We start from the raw sequence: 15,268 nt of genomic DNA, 5'->3' as shown, positions 1-15,268 counted from the left end.
TGAGGGGGAGGGGGATATTTTTCCATGTGTGGGAAGGTGGCGATGGGAATGAATAAAGGCAGACAGTGTGAATTGTGTGCATGTGTATATCTGTATGTGTCTGTGTGTGTATATATATGTGTACATTGAGAAGTATGGGTATGTATATTTGCGTGTGTGGACGTGTATGTATATACATGTGTATGGGGGTGGGTTGGGCCATTTCTTTTGTCTGTTTCCTTGCGCTACCTCGCAAACGCGGGAGACAGCAACAAAGCAAAATAATAAAATAATAATAATAATGTATATATATGTATATGTTGAAATGTATACGTATGTATATATTCTTTTCTTTCAAACTATTTGCCATTTCCCACGTTAGCAAGGTAGCGTTAAGAGTAGAGGACTGGGCCTCTGAGGGAATATCCTCACCTGGCCTCGTTCTCTGTTCCTTCTTTTGGAAAATTAAAAAAAATGAGAGGGGAGGATTTCCAGCCCCCCACTCCCTCCCCTTTTAGTTGCCTTCTACGACACTTAGGGAATACATGGGAAGTATTCTTTCTCCCCTATCCCCTATATATATATATTTATTTATTTTTTTTTTTGCTTTGTTGCTGTCTCCCGCGTTTGCGAGGTAGCGCAAGGAAACAGACGAAAGAAATGGCCCAACCCACCCCCATACATATGTATATACATACGTCCACACACGCAAATATACATACCTACACAGCTTTCCATGGTTTACCCCAGACGCTTCATATGCCCTGATTCAATCCACTGACAGCACGTCAACCCCGGTATACCACATCGATCCAATTCACTCTATTCCTTGCCCTCCTTTCACCCTCCTGCATGTTCAGGCCCCGATCACACAAAATCTTTTTCACTCCATCTTTCCACCTCCAATTTGGTCTCCCTCTTCTCCTTGTTCCCTCCACCTCCGACACATATATCCTCTTGGTCAATCTTTCCTCACTCATCCTCTCCATGTGCCCAAACCACTTCAAAACACCCTCTTCTGCTCTCTCAACCACGCTCTTTTTATTTCCACACATCTCTCTTACCCTTACGTTACTCACTCGATCAAACCACCTCACACCACACATTGTCCTCAAACATCTCATTTCCAGCACATCCATCCTCCTGCGCACAACTCTATCCATAGCCCACGCCTTGCAACCATACAACATTGTTGGAACCACTATTCCTTCAAACATACCCATTTTTGCTTTCCGAGATAATGTTCTTGACTTCCACACATTCTTCAAGGCCCCCAGAATTTTCGCCCCCTCCCCCACCCTATGACCCACTTCCGCTTCCATGGTTCCATCCGCTGCCAGATCCACTCCCAGATATCTAAAACACTTCACTTCCTCCAGTTTTTCTCCATTCAAACTCACCTCCCAATTGACTTGACCCTCAACCCTACTGTACCTAATAACCTTGCTCTTATTCACATTTACTCTTAACTTTCTTCTTCCACACACTTTACCAAACTCAGTCACCAGCTTCTGCAGTTTCTCACATGAATCAGCCACCAGCGCTGTATCATCAGCGAACAACAACTGACTCACTTCCCAAGCTCTCTCATCCCCAACAGACTTCATACTTGCCCCTCTTTCCAAAACTTTTGCATTCACCTCCCTAACAACCCCATCCATAAACAAATTAAACAACCTTGGAGACATCACACACCCCTGCCGCAAACCTACATTCACTGAGAACCAATCACTTTCCTCTCTTCCTACATGTACACATGCCTTACATCCTCGATAAAAACTTTTCACTGCTTCTAACAACTTTCCTCCCACACCATATATATATATATATATATATATATATATATATATATATATATATATATATATATATATATATATATATCTTTTTTCTTTTTTTTTTTTTCCAAAAGAAGGAACAGAGAAGTGGGTCAGGTGAGAATATTCCCTCAGGGGCCCAGTCCTCTGTTCTTGATGCTACCTCGCTATCGCGGGAAATGGCGAATAGTATGAAAGAAAAAAAGATATATATATATATATATATATATATATATATATATATATATATATCCCTGGGGATAGGGGAGAAAGAATACTTCCCACGTATTCCCTGCGTGTCGTAGAAGGCGACTAAAAGGGAAGGGAGCGGGGGGCTGGAAATCCTCCCCTCTCATTTTTTTTTTTAATTTTCCAAAAGAAGGAACAGAGAAGAGGGCCAGGTGAGGATATTCCCTCAAAGGCCCAGTCCTCTGTTCTTAATGCTACCTCGCTATCGCGGGAAATGGCGAATAGTATGAAAAAAAAAAAAAAATAAATATATATATATATATATATATATATATATATATATATATATATATATATGTGTGTGTGTGTGTGTGTGTGTTTGTATGTGGGTGGTTGGGCCATTCTTCATCTATTTCCTTGCGCTACCTTGCTGTTGTGGGAAACAGCGATTAAGTATAACAGATATAAGTAAATAGCTTCTTAACCAGCCCCCTAAATGGTATGGTGTTCACATAGGAGGCTGATAGGAAGCTGTGGTTTTGGTGCATTATACATGACAGTAAGAGAATGGATATGAAATGAGACCTTTTCTGTGTCTGTTCTTATTGCTACCTCATTAATGCAGGAAACTACAAACAGTTATGAAAGAATAGAAATGAATCTGAGTATGAAAACATGAGCCAGTATATTTACCAGAGAGAGAAGATAATCTGCATTAAGTAGGTAAATTTTTTGGTTCCTGTAAAGTTGTTACCATGTTTGTATGCATACTTGTCTAAATAACATGCAAAATAGAACATGCTAGAACAATTAACAATATTTTTCCTGGCCTTGGGAAGCTTTATACTTTTTCTGCAATCATTTGATGGTCCTATGTTCTTAATGTGTCTGGAGCTAGAGCCCACTCCCTGGTTAATTTGCCTTTGCTGTAGTTGTTTCTTCTTCCTTGTCACCCACAGGGAGAAGGGTCACAGCTCAATAAACTTGCACTGGCGGCCATACTGGACCACATGTGCCCCCTGCCAGATTGATTATGATGTCATAGCTCATGTGGAGACACTGGACTGGGACCAGGAGTATATCATTCGTGAGCTGGGACTCCAAGAACTTTTGCTAAATGCTCACACCCATGCCTCAAAGTGAGTCCAACCTACAGTTTTGGTTGTCATATGAAAGTCATATTCTTCAATTTTTCCTGTACTGTATGTCAAGGGTGTATCCAAGCAATCCCTCCCCAGTTTGACAATATATATAATAAACTTTGTAATAATGATATTTAATATAATCTTAGAAGTATAGTAACCTTTTTAGCCTTGTGAGGAAAATATAGATATGTACATCTTAACTGTTTTAGTTATTTGCATTAGTGCTCAAGGAAAGAACTATGTTTCAAAGCCTTCTTAAAGCATTGGCATGAATTTATAATACCAAAATAATCTCTTTCCACAAAAGCATATTAATGTGTTTCAATAAAAAAATTACCTTGATTATTTGACTATGAGCTGTTCAAATATAAATACATTTAATTCATTCATAAAATGGTTGCTTGATTCATAATAAACCTACTTTTCTACATCATTTGTATTGATTTTCTGAGAATTCAACAAATGCCAATGGTTAAACTAAAATTTAGATAATTCCAAAAGTGTCAAGTTCTCTAACACACAATGCGTTCTGGTATACCACTCTTTTCAGCTTTTGATAATTGTCTTCAACACCCACCCCCAACCAAATCTTGGTTATGTGCTTGTTTACGGGTCACTATTGACATATGTGTCTATCTGTTATTATTAACTCAGTTCTTGGTTATATGGGGTGGATCATGTGCAAACAGGCATGTAGCTTTTGGAGGAATCAGTTCTATCCATTTTTCTTTCTTTTCATTGGAGGCCCCAGTCAGGAGCAAAAGTTTACACCAAGGCCAGGCCTTAATTGAAATGTAGTGGGAATTACAAATTGAGAAAAGAGAAACATTAGTTGTATATGTGAATTGTGGAAGAAGTGAAAAACCTACCTTATAAAATGAGCCAGGTTATAGTTACTGGGAAAGACATGAGAAAGTAGAGAGTTCCAAGCTTTGAGGTGTAGGGAAAGAAATAGGTACCAAAACAGCTCACCCTTGGGTTGTTTTAATAACTCCAATACCATGAGCTGGTGGCCATACACAAGTAAACTTATTTCCCTGGGGTAAATTTGAAACCTGTGTAATCATTAAAATAAGATATTGTTTACATCCTTACACAATGGACCTCATTATAGTCACTGTTTGAAAACGAGATATCCAAGCCAACCATGAGGTAGTCTTATTTCCTTGGTAATATTATTGTGTACACCTTTTCACAACTGAGCTCATTATATTTTCCTTCATTGTTTGAAATCAAGATATCAATGAACTTGTGCCAAAGTACCAGTTCATCTCAAGCCTGATTTTGTATGTTCTCAGTTTCGACAGATACAAAGGGACAAGTGAAGCAGCACAGTTCTACTTCAGCCAAGTGCCTGCTTCTCTCCTTAGATCTTTGGCCCAGCTCTATAAGCCTGACTTTAAGTTATTTGGGTACTCGCCCGAAAACTACCTGAAGATGACAAAACGTGAGTTTGTTAACGACACACTATCAGAAATGTGATACCATGATTTAAACCTAGCTTAACCATGAACCTGCATAGAGAAGACTCATAACAAACTCAAGCCTTTTTCTTCCAAGTAAAAGTAGTCTATTCTATTTACTTTGAAATCCATAACTGTGCATTTCAAAATTGAAAAAAATGTTTTTATAGAATGTGTCAGAAATACATATTTAAAAAATCATATCACCAAGTTTAAGTTTAGTTTGAACAAGAATATACTGCTACAATTCAGTTGGCTTAAAGAGTGAGAATGAATGCAAGATGATATCTGTGCTGAATACAGGTTTGAGAGGTGCCTTTAAATCAAGGTAAATGCAAAGTATGTGTTAGTTAATACTGTATTTACTCCATTCCTTGCCATCAGTCAACTAAACTAACTAAACATTAATGACATAGCTGGTAGTACCTTGTGTTTAGAGCTTGTCTAAAGCTATGGAGTTTTCAGAGACCTAAAAACACTACCTAGGAGCTCTACTCCAGCCAGAATCATGTCATCACTTAATGTTGTAAAATATAAAAACATTTTCTTGTTTTTACCATTAACTGGAAAATAAGCCTTTCTAAACCCACATATGGTGTTTTTTTTGGTATAAGGAAAATTATCAATTTGAAAAGGTCCAATAAGAGTAAGGAGACCTACAGACACTAGACAGATTGGGGTTGTTCAAGTGAATGTAGAAAGGGTCAGTGAGCTTTAGGAATTTCCATGATTACATTGCCACCTGTTACATGCCATAGACATTTAGCAATAGCAAAGGCAGCAGTAATCATTGGTTTTCCTTTAGAGGTACATGTAGAAAAAATACTGGATATTGATGGAAAATGGGACTTTCACTTCTCTTGCTCACAGGGCAGATCATGTAAAAAAATCATGTAAAAAAATTATAATCTCTTCCTTTTTCTCTTCACAGTAGTAAAAATAATCTTCAGTTGATTTCATTAGTATACAGACAGGTTTCAGGTTTTCTACGAAAGCAGAAGAAAAAAATCCTTCGGTAACATATGTCTATTTCATTGTACATCACATGATTGAGCATACATACCAAATGGCACAAACATATTACAAATACAAATTCTTTACCATAATTATGACAGATACTTGACTCAAAGGGTTTTATGCATGTAAAATAAAGTGTCTCATTAAGAGCATAACCTACAGTTTTGTTGCACAATCCTGATCTTTATTCAAGTTTTAAAAATTATGTAAAAAAAAACATTTAATTCTTATATTTCTATAAGAAAAAAATCCTTCGGTAATATATGTCTATTTCATTGTACATCACATGATTGAGCATACATACCAAATGGCACAAACATATTACAAATACAAATTCTTTACCATAATTATGACAGATACTTGACTCAAAGGGTTTTATGCATGTAAAATAAAGTGTCTCATTAAGAGCATAACCTACAGTTTTGTTGCACAATCCTGATCTTTATTCAAGTTTTAAAAATTATGTAAAAAAAAACATTTAATTCTTATATTTCTATGGTTCTTATCATGAAAATGAAGAAACAGGTAAAGAATAATGAATATATTTTTGCATACACATTTCAAAAAATTTACAAGCCCAAACTTAAGAAATGAACTTACTTCAATATTTTAAACATAATTACCTTTGAGCACTTTCTCTCCAAAAAAGAAAAATAATTCTAATAATGATTATGAATGAATATAGTACAAGTAAAATTTTGTATTTAGAAAAATAGTTCAAAGAGTTTATCTCTGTAATGATTCAATATACCTGAGCAATTAATAATGTAATCTTCCAGCCATAATTCATGCACCAATATTACAACAATTTAAACTGTAGCTATTAATGATTATATATATGTATGATAAATGACATTCCGTCTCTATACCAATATCATCAATATTAAAGCAAAACACAAAGTAAATGCACTCAGGACACTAATTGGCACCAGATCTGAACAAGAAAAAGAACCCCTCAACATCCTTTACAAACAATTCACCCACTCTATTTAAACTATGCTTCACCTGCTTGGTCTTCCTTCTTTTCAAAAGCAAATATAACAAAGCTGCAAACCACACAAAATAATGCACTCAGCAAAAGCACTGGCTGCCTAGCAACCAAAAAACTCAACACTTTCACAATGATACAAAGATCCTCCCAATATAATCCCAACTTGCTCGGCACTCAATTCTGTGTGACACCACAATAACTCTCCCACCCAAACCACTCCATAACTAACTACAAACCCCCAAGTAATCTCTAACCACAGATTCCCCCCCTCAACAACAAATATAACACTGACAAAACATATACACACTGAAATAACTCCATCAGCACTAATAAATGCCCTCCCAACTCACTCTTCGAAAGTCCAACCAACACATATCAGAAGCCATTCTACCCAAACGTACACAAGTCATATTTTCCTCTCTAAGCTATGGATATTAACCATTCCTACAACACTACAAACACTGTTTCAACATATCTCATGACCTTTCAAGCCCATGATGCAATTACCATAACAAAGACACCCAGCACTTACTACTTAATTGTCCTTTCTCTTCACATGGTGGAACACACAACATTACTATACTTTAAGACCCATTGCCCTGACCAGTGGATGCAGCTGACTTCCTGAGCATTGCAGGAGCCCCTTTAAGAATGAAGGGACTCCTTGGGCATGAATTAAGTACTACATATGTTCTTCATTTTTTCCTCACTTGATCGCCATTTCCTGCATTAGCGATACAGCATCAAGACAAGAAAAAAAGAAGAAAGTCTGTAGTGCATCAAAACAACAGCTTCCTTTTCACAATCATGCCCCACAGACCGTTCCATGGTTTATCCAGGATGCTTCACATGCCCTAGTTCAGTCCACTGACAGCACACCAACCCCTGTAAGCCACATTGTTACAAATCACTCCATCTCACACACTCTTTTCACCCTCCTGCATGTCCAGGCCCCAGTTGCTCAAAATCTCTTCCACTTCATCCTTCCATCTCCAGTCTGGTCTCCCTATTCACCTTGTTCCTTCCACTTCTGAAATATATCCTCTTTGTCAACCTTTCCTCAGTCATTCTCTCCATATGTGGAAATCATTTCAGCACATCATCTTCAGCTCTCTTAACCATACTCTTTTTATTAACACACCTCTCTCTCTCCTACACTCTTATTGCTTACTCAATCAAACCACCTTACATTGTCCTCAAACATTTCATTTTCATCACATCCATCCCTCTCTGCACAGTCTTACCTATAGCCTATGCCTCGTATCCATATAATATTGTCTGGACTACTATACCTTCATATAAACCCATTTCTGCTCTCCCAGATAATGATCTCTTTCCACACATTCTTCAGCACTCCCAGGATGTTTGCCCCCTCACCAACCCTATGACTCACTTCTGCTACCATGGTTTCATTTGCTATCCTGTCCACTCACAGGTATCTAAAACTTCCTCTATACAAACTTACATCCCAACTAACCTGACCAACCATGATAAACCTAATAATGCTTTTATTCACATTTACTCTCAACTTTCTCATTTCACACAGTCTTCCAACTTCTGCAGTTTCTCACTTGAATGCCGCCAATGCTGTATCATCGGAAAACAACAGCTAACTTGCTTTCTGGCCCCTTTCTTCCCTTACAAACTACATACTGTCTAAGACTCTTGCATTTACCTCCACCACCCCATCCATAAACAAATTAAACAACCATGATGACATCACACACCTTTGCCACAGACCAACATTCACTTGGTACCATTCATTTTTCTCTCTTTTTCCATGTGCACATGCCTTACACCCTTAATAAATACTTCTCACTTTTTCTGACAACTTTCCACAAGACACCTCTATCATATGCTTTCTACAGATCCATAAATGCCAGATACAAAGCCATCTGTTTCTCTTAATGTTTCTTACACACATTCTTTAAAGCAAACATCCTGATCCCTACAACCTCTAACACTTCTGAAACCTCACTGCCTCTCCCTAATCTGTTGCTCTGTACATGCCTTCACCTTCTCGATCACTATCTTCCCATACAACTTATCAGGTATACTCAACAAACTTATTCCTCTGTAGTTTGAACTCACCTTTATCCCCTCTGCCGATCTTCAGACACCTCACCATGATTCTGACGCACTAACCAATCAACAACATATTCACCTCCTTTTGTGATAATTTCAACTGGAATACCATCTACTCCAACTGCCTTGCCATATTTCATGTTACAAAGGCTTTCACTGCCTTTTCTCTCTTCACCAACCCTCTCTTCATGAATCTCACTTTACATACCACCCTGACCAAAACACCCTACATCTGCCTCCCTATAATCAAATATACATTCACTAGTCCTTCAACATACTCATTCCATCTCCTCTTCATTTCGTTACAACCTATTACCACTTGCCCTTTTGCCTCCTCAACCAAAATTTCTAGTTGTTCTCGTTTTTTTGCACATTATTAACCTCCTTCCAAAATATCTTATTCTCCCTAAAGTTTACTGATACTCACTCATACCCATTTTTGCTTTCCAAAATAATGTTCATGCCTTCCACACATTTATCAATGCTCTCAGAACTTTCGCCCCCTGCCCCACCCTGTGACTCACTTCCGCTTCCATGGTTCCATCTGCTGCCAATTCCACTCCCTGATATCTAAAACTCTTCACTTCCTCCAGTTTTCTCCATTCAAACTTACCTCCCAATTGACTTGTCCCTCAATCCTACTGTACCTAATAACCGTGCTCTTATTCACATTTACTCTCAGCTTTCTTCTTTCACACACTTTACCAAACTCAGTCACCAGTTTCTGCAGTTTCTCATCCGAATCATCCAAAGCGCTGTATCATCAGCAAACAACAGCTGACCCACTTTCCAAGCCCTCTCATCCACAACAGACTACATACTTGCCCCTCTCTCCAAAACTCTTGCATTCTATATATTCTATATATATATAGAATGGGTATGTTTGAAGGAATAGCGGTTCCAACAATGTTATATGGTTGCGAGGCGTGGGCTATAGATAGAGTTGTGCAGAGAAGGGTGGATGTGCTGGAAATGAGATGTTTGAGGACAGTATCTGGTGTGAGGTGGTTTGATCGAGTAAGTAAGAGAGATGTGTGGTAATAAAAAGAGTGTGGTTGAGAGAGCAGAAGAGGGTGTTTTGAAATGGTTTAGTCACAGGGAGAGAATGACTGAGGAAAGATTGACCAAGAGGATATATGTGTCAGAGGTGGAGGGAACGAGGAGAAGTGGGAGACCAAATTGGAGGTGGAAAGATGGAGTGAAAAAGATTTTGAGTGATTGGGGCCTGAACATGCAGGAGGGTGAAAGGCGTGCAAGGAATAGAGTGAATTGGCATGATGTGGTATACCGCAGTCAATGTGCTGTCAATGGATTGAACCAGGGCATGTGAAGCGTCTGGGGAAAACCATGGAAAGTTTTGTGAGGCCTGGATGTGGAAAGGGAGCTGTGGTTTCAGTGCATTATACATGACAGCTAGAGACCGAGCGTGAACGAATGTGGCCTTTGTTGTCTTTTCCTAGGGCTACCTCACACATGCCCGGGGGGGGTGTTGTTGTTGTTGTTGTTGTTGTTGTTGTTGTTGTTGTTGTTGTCATTTCATGTGTGGCAGGGTGGCAACAGGAATGAATAAGGGCAGACAGTATGAATTATGTATATGTGTATATATGTATATGTTTGTGTGTGTATATATGTATGTATACGTTGAGATGTATAGGTATGTATATGTGTGTGGACGTGTATGTATATACATGTGTATGTGGGTGGGTTGGGCCATTCTTTCATCTGTTTCCTTGCGCTACCTCACTAACTCTGGAGACAGCGACAAAGTATAATGAATAAATAAATAACATATATATATTTCCTAGCGCTATCTCGCGCACATGCGGGGGAGGGGGTTGTTATTTCATGTGTGGTGTGGTGGCGATGGGAATGAATAAAGGCAGACAGTATGAATTATGTACATGTGTATATATGTATATGTCTGTGTGTGTATATATATGTATATGTTGAGATGTATACGTATGTATATTTGCGTGTGTGGACATGTATGTATATACATGTGTATGTGGGTGGGTTGTGCCATTCTTTTGTCTGTTTCCTTGCGCTACCTCGCTAATGCGGGAGACAGCGACAAAGCAAAATAAGTAGAAATAAAAAATAAGTATATGTAAAGAGAGAGAGAGAGAGAGAAAGAATGACTTTACATCCCATTACCTCCAGCAGACCACAACATGACAGCCCTCTCATATGCAGATGACCTCTCAATCAAATTACAACACCCTGACAACACAATAGTAATAACAAACATGCTGCATATCACACAATTAGAACAACTGGTCACCCAGAACAAATCATCCACATCACCACAAAAGTCTTCATCACTCTTTTAAACCCTGACATGAATCCAGTTTACATCCTCTAGTAATCCTGACTATACATACAAAACATATATGACACACATGATAATCACTCTTCACACCAAAAACATCAACAAAAATGCAACATATGAACTAAATGCCCTCAGAACACTAATTGGCAGGAGATATGGACAATAAAAAGAATCCTTTAGCATCCTCTACAAATGATTCTTTCACTCCACTCTAAAGTATGCCTCACCTGCCCAGTATTCCACCCTATCAAATTCAAATATAATGTACTTGCAAACCACACAAAATAGTGCACTTAGTACAATCACTGGCTGCCAAGTAACCACACACACTCAACACCTATACAATGAAATAAGATGAAATTTTGATTGAAATTATTACTACAATATGATGAGATATGATGATGATTATGATCAAGAGTCTTATTTGGGCACTGTGATGATAGTTACTCAGCAATAACAGGCTCACAAACTATCATACTGCTAAATAAATGTAAAGGGATTACAGCTGCTTGAGAAGGTTTGTTTGTTTTTTCCGTTTGACATTTTATGTCTTTTAGCATTTTGTTGAGGGTCATTTCCTTCCTTTAGTATTTCTAAAAATCCTCGGGCTGAGGGAACACAAAAATAGACCACGCTTAAAACTGAAAGGATTCAAGTGTTGATGCAGGTGTCTCTTAACAGCACATGTGGAGATTAACAATAAAAGTGCTTGCAGAATATTCAGCACACACATACCATTATACTTTAAGGATTGAAACATGAATCAAATAGCTTCAAGACCGAACACTGTTACAGAATTCCTAATAACTCTTTACAAACTATCATCAAATGTATATATTTCTTTTACATACACAATGTTAATAACAAATACTTATCTCTTATCTCAATAGCTGGTTAATGAAACAGTAAGAATGTGGTACAGTATATATATATATATATATATATATATATATATATATATATATATATATATATATATATATATTATTTATTTTTTATTAATTTTGCTTTGTCGCTGTCTCCCGCGTTAGCAAGGTAGCGCAAGGAAACAGACGAAAGAATGGCCCAACCCACCCACATACACATGTATATGCATACACGTCCACACACGCAAATATACATACCTATACATCTCAATGTACACATATATATACACACACAGACATATACATATATACACATGTACATAATTCATACTGTCTGCCTTTATTTATTCCCATCGCCACCCCGCCACACATGGAATAACAATCCCCTCCCCCTTCATGTGTGCGAGGTAGCGCTATGAAAAGACAACAAAGGCCCCATTCGTTCACACTCAGTCTCTAGCTGTCATGTAATAATGCACCTAAACCACAGCTCCCTTTCCACATCCAAGCCCCACAGAACTTTCCATGGTTTACCTCAGACGCTTCACATGCCCTAGTTCAATCCATTGACAGCACATCGACCCCAGTATAACACATCATTCCAATTCACTCTATTCCTTGCATGCCTTTCACCCTCCTGCATGTTCAGGCCCCGATCACTCAAAATCTTTTTCACTCCATCTTTCCACCTCCTATTTGGTCTCCCACTTCTCGTTCCCTCCACCTCTGACACATATATCCTTTTGGTCAATCTTTTTTCACTCATTCTCTCCATGTGACCAAACCATTACAAAACACCGTCTTCTGCTCTCTCAACCACACTCTTTATTTTCACACATCTCTCTTACCCTATTATTACTTACTCGATCAAACCACCTCACACCACATATAGTCCTCAAAGTCCTCATTTCCAACACATCCACCCTCCTGCCCACAACTCTATCCATAGCCCACGCTTTGCAACCATACAACATTGTTGGAACCACTCTTCCTTCAAACATACCCATTTTTGCTTTCCGAGATAATGTTCTCGACTTCCAAACATTCTTCAAGGCTCCCAGAATTTTCGCCCCCTCCCTCACCCTATGATTCACTTCCGTTTCCATGGTTCCATCCGCTGCCAGATCCACTCCCAGATATCTAAAACACTTTACTTCCTCCAGTTTTTCTCCATTCAAACTTACCTCCCAATTGACTTGTCCCTCAACCCTACTGTACCTAATAACCTTGCTCTTATTCACATTTACTCTTAACTTACTTCTTTCACACACTTTACCAAACTCAGTCACCAGCTTCTGCAGTTTCTCACATGAATCAGCCACCAGCGCTGTATCATCAGCGAACAACAACTGACTCACTTCCCAAGCTCTCTTATTCACAACAGACTGCATACTTGCCCCTCTTTCCAAAACTTTTGCATTCACCTCCCTAACAACCCCATCCATAAACAAATTAAACAACCATGGAGACATCACACACCCCTGCCACAAACCTACATTCACTAAGAACCAATCACTTTCCTCTCTTCCTACACGTACACATGCCTTACATCCTCGATAAAAACTTTTCACTGCTTCTGAAAACTTGCCTCCAACGCCATATATTCTTAATACCTTCCACAGAGCATCTCTGTCAACTCTATCATATACCTTCTCCAGATCCATAAATGCTACATACATCTCCATTTGCTTTTCTAAGTATTTCTCACATACATTCTTCAAAGCAAACACCTGATCCACACATCCTCTACCACTTCTGAAACCACAGTGCTCTTCCCCAATCTGATGCTCTGTACATGCCTTCACCCTCTCAATCAATACCCTCCCATATAATTTACCAGGAATACTCAAAAAACTTAAACCTCTGTGATTTGAGCACTCACTCTTATCCCATTTGCCTTTGTACAATGGCACTATGCAAGCATTTTGCCAATCCTCAGGCACCTCGCCATGAATCATACATACATTAAATAACCTTACCAACCAGTCAACAATAAAGTCACCCCCTTTTTTAATAAATTCCGCTACAATACCATCCAAACCTGCTGCCTTGCTGGCTTTCATCTTCCGCAAAGCTTTTACTACCTGCTTGTGGCATGAGAAGCGTGGGAGGTGGGTTGATTAGAAAGGGAAGTGAGTGGTGGGATGAAGAAGTAAGATTATTAGTGAAAGAGAAGAGAGAGGCATTTGGACGATTTTTGCAAGGAAAAAATGCAAATGAGTGGGAGATATATGAAAGAAAGAGACAGGAGGTCAAGAGAAAGGTGCAATAGGTGAAAAAGAGGGCAAATGTGAGTTGGGGTGAGAGAGTATCATTAAATTTTAGGGAGAATAAAAAGATGTTTTGGAAGGAGGTAAATAAAGTGCGTAAGACAAGAGAGCAAATGGGAACTTCAGTGAAGGGGGCTAATAGGGAGATGATAACAAGTTGTGGTGATGTGAGAAGGAGATGGAGTGAGTATTTTAAAGGTCTGTTGAATGTTTGATGATAGAGTGGCAGATATAGGGTGTTTTGGTCGAGGTGGTGTGCAAAGTGAGAGGGTTAGTGAAAATTATTTGGTAAACAGATATTTATTTATTTATTTATTTTGTTTTGTTGCTGTCTCCCACGTTTGTGAGGTAGCGCAAGGAAACAGACAAAAAAAATGGCCCAACCCACCCCCATACACATGTATATACATACACGTCCACACACGCAAATATACACACTTATACATCTCAATGTACACATATATATACACACACAGACACATACATATATACCCATGCACACAGTTCACACTGTCTGCCTTTATTCATTCCCATCGCCACCTCGCCACACATGGAATACCATCCCCCTCCCCCTCATGTGTGCGAGGTAGTGCTAGGAAAAGACAACAAAGGCCCCATTCGTTCACACTCAGTCTCTAGCTGTCATGCAATAATGCCCGAAACCACAGCTTCCTTTCCACATCCAGGCCCCACACAACTTTCCATGGTTTACCCCAGACGCTTCACATGCCCTGATTCAATCCACTGACAGCACGTCAACCCCGGTATACCACATCGATCTAATTCACTCTATTCCTTGCCTGCTTTTCACCCTCCTGCATGTTCAGGCCCCGATCACTCAAAATCTTTTTCACTCCATCTTTCCACCTCCAATTTGGTCTCCCACTTCTCCTCGTTCCCTCCACCTCCGACACATATATCCTCTTGGTCAATCTTTCCTCAATCGTTCTCTCCATGTGCCCAAACCATTTCAGAACACCCTCTTCTGCTCTCTCAACCACACTCATTTTATTTCCACACATCTCTCTTACCCATACATTACTTACTCGATCAAACTACCTCACACCACACATTGTCCTCAAACATCTCATTTCCAGCACATCCACCCTCCTGCGCA

General features: G+C 39.0%; 1 protein-coding gene across 2 annotated transcripts in view; it reads left to right on the top strand.

Moving 5' to 3' along the window:
- LOC139754594 (carbohydrate sulfotransferase 10-like) overlaps positions 1–6,387 on the top strand; it is a 77,511-nt gene extending 71,124 nt beyond the window's left edge. For both annotated transcript variants that reach the window (XM_071672008.1, XM_071672007.1), the window contains exons 5-6: positions 2,945–3,124; positions 4,429–6,387. In XM_071672008.1, the coding sequence (XP_071528109.1) occupies positions 2,945–3,124; positions 4,429–4,612 (364 nt within the window). In that variant the 3' untranslated portion in view covers positions 4,613–6,387. The remainder of the gene's footprint in view (positions 1–2,944; positions 3,125–4,428) is intronic.
- Positions 6,388–15,268: the final 8,881 nt, after the last annotated feature.

Source organism: Panulirus ornatus, chromosome 17, assembly GCF_036320965.1.
Source record: "Panulirus ornatus isolate Po-2019 chromosome 17, ASM3632096v1, whole genome shotgun sequence".
NCBI lineage: Eukaryota > Metazoa > Arthropoda > Malacostraca > Decapoda > Palinuridae > Panulirus > Panulirus ornatus.
The sequence above is the reverse complement of the archived record's forward strand: the minus strand, read 5'-3'. Positions and strand labels throughout refer to the sequence as shown.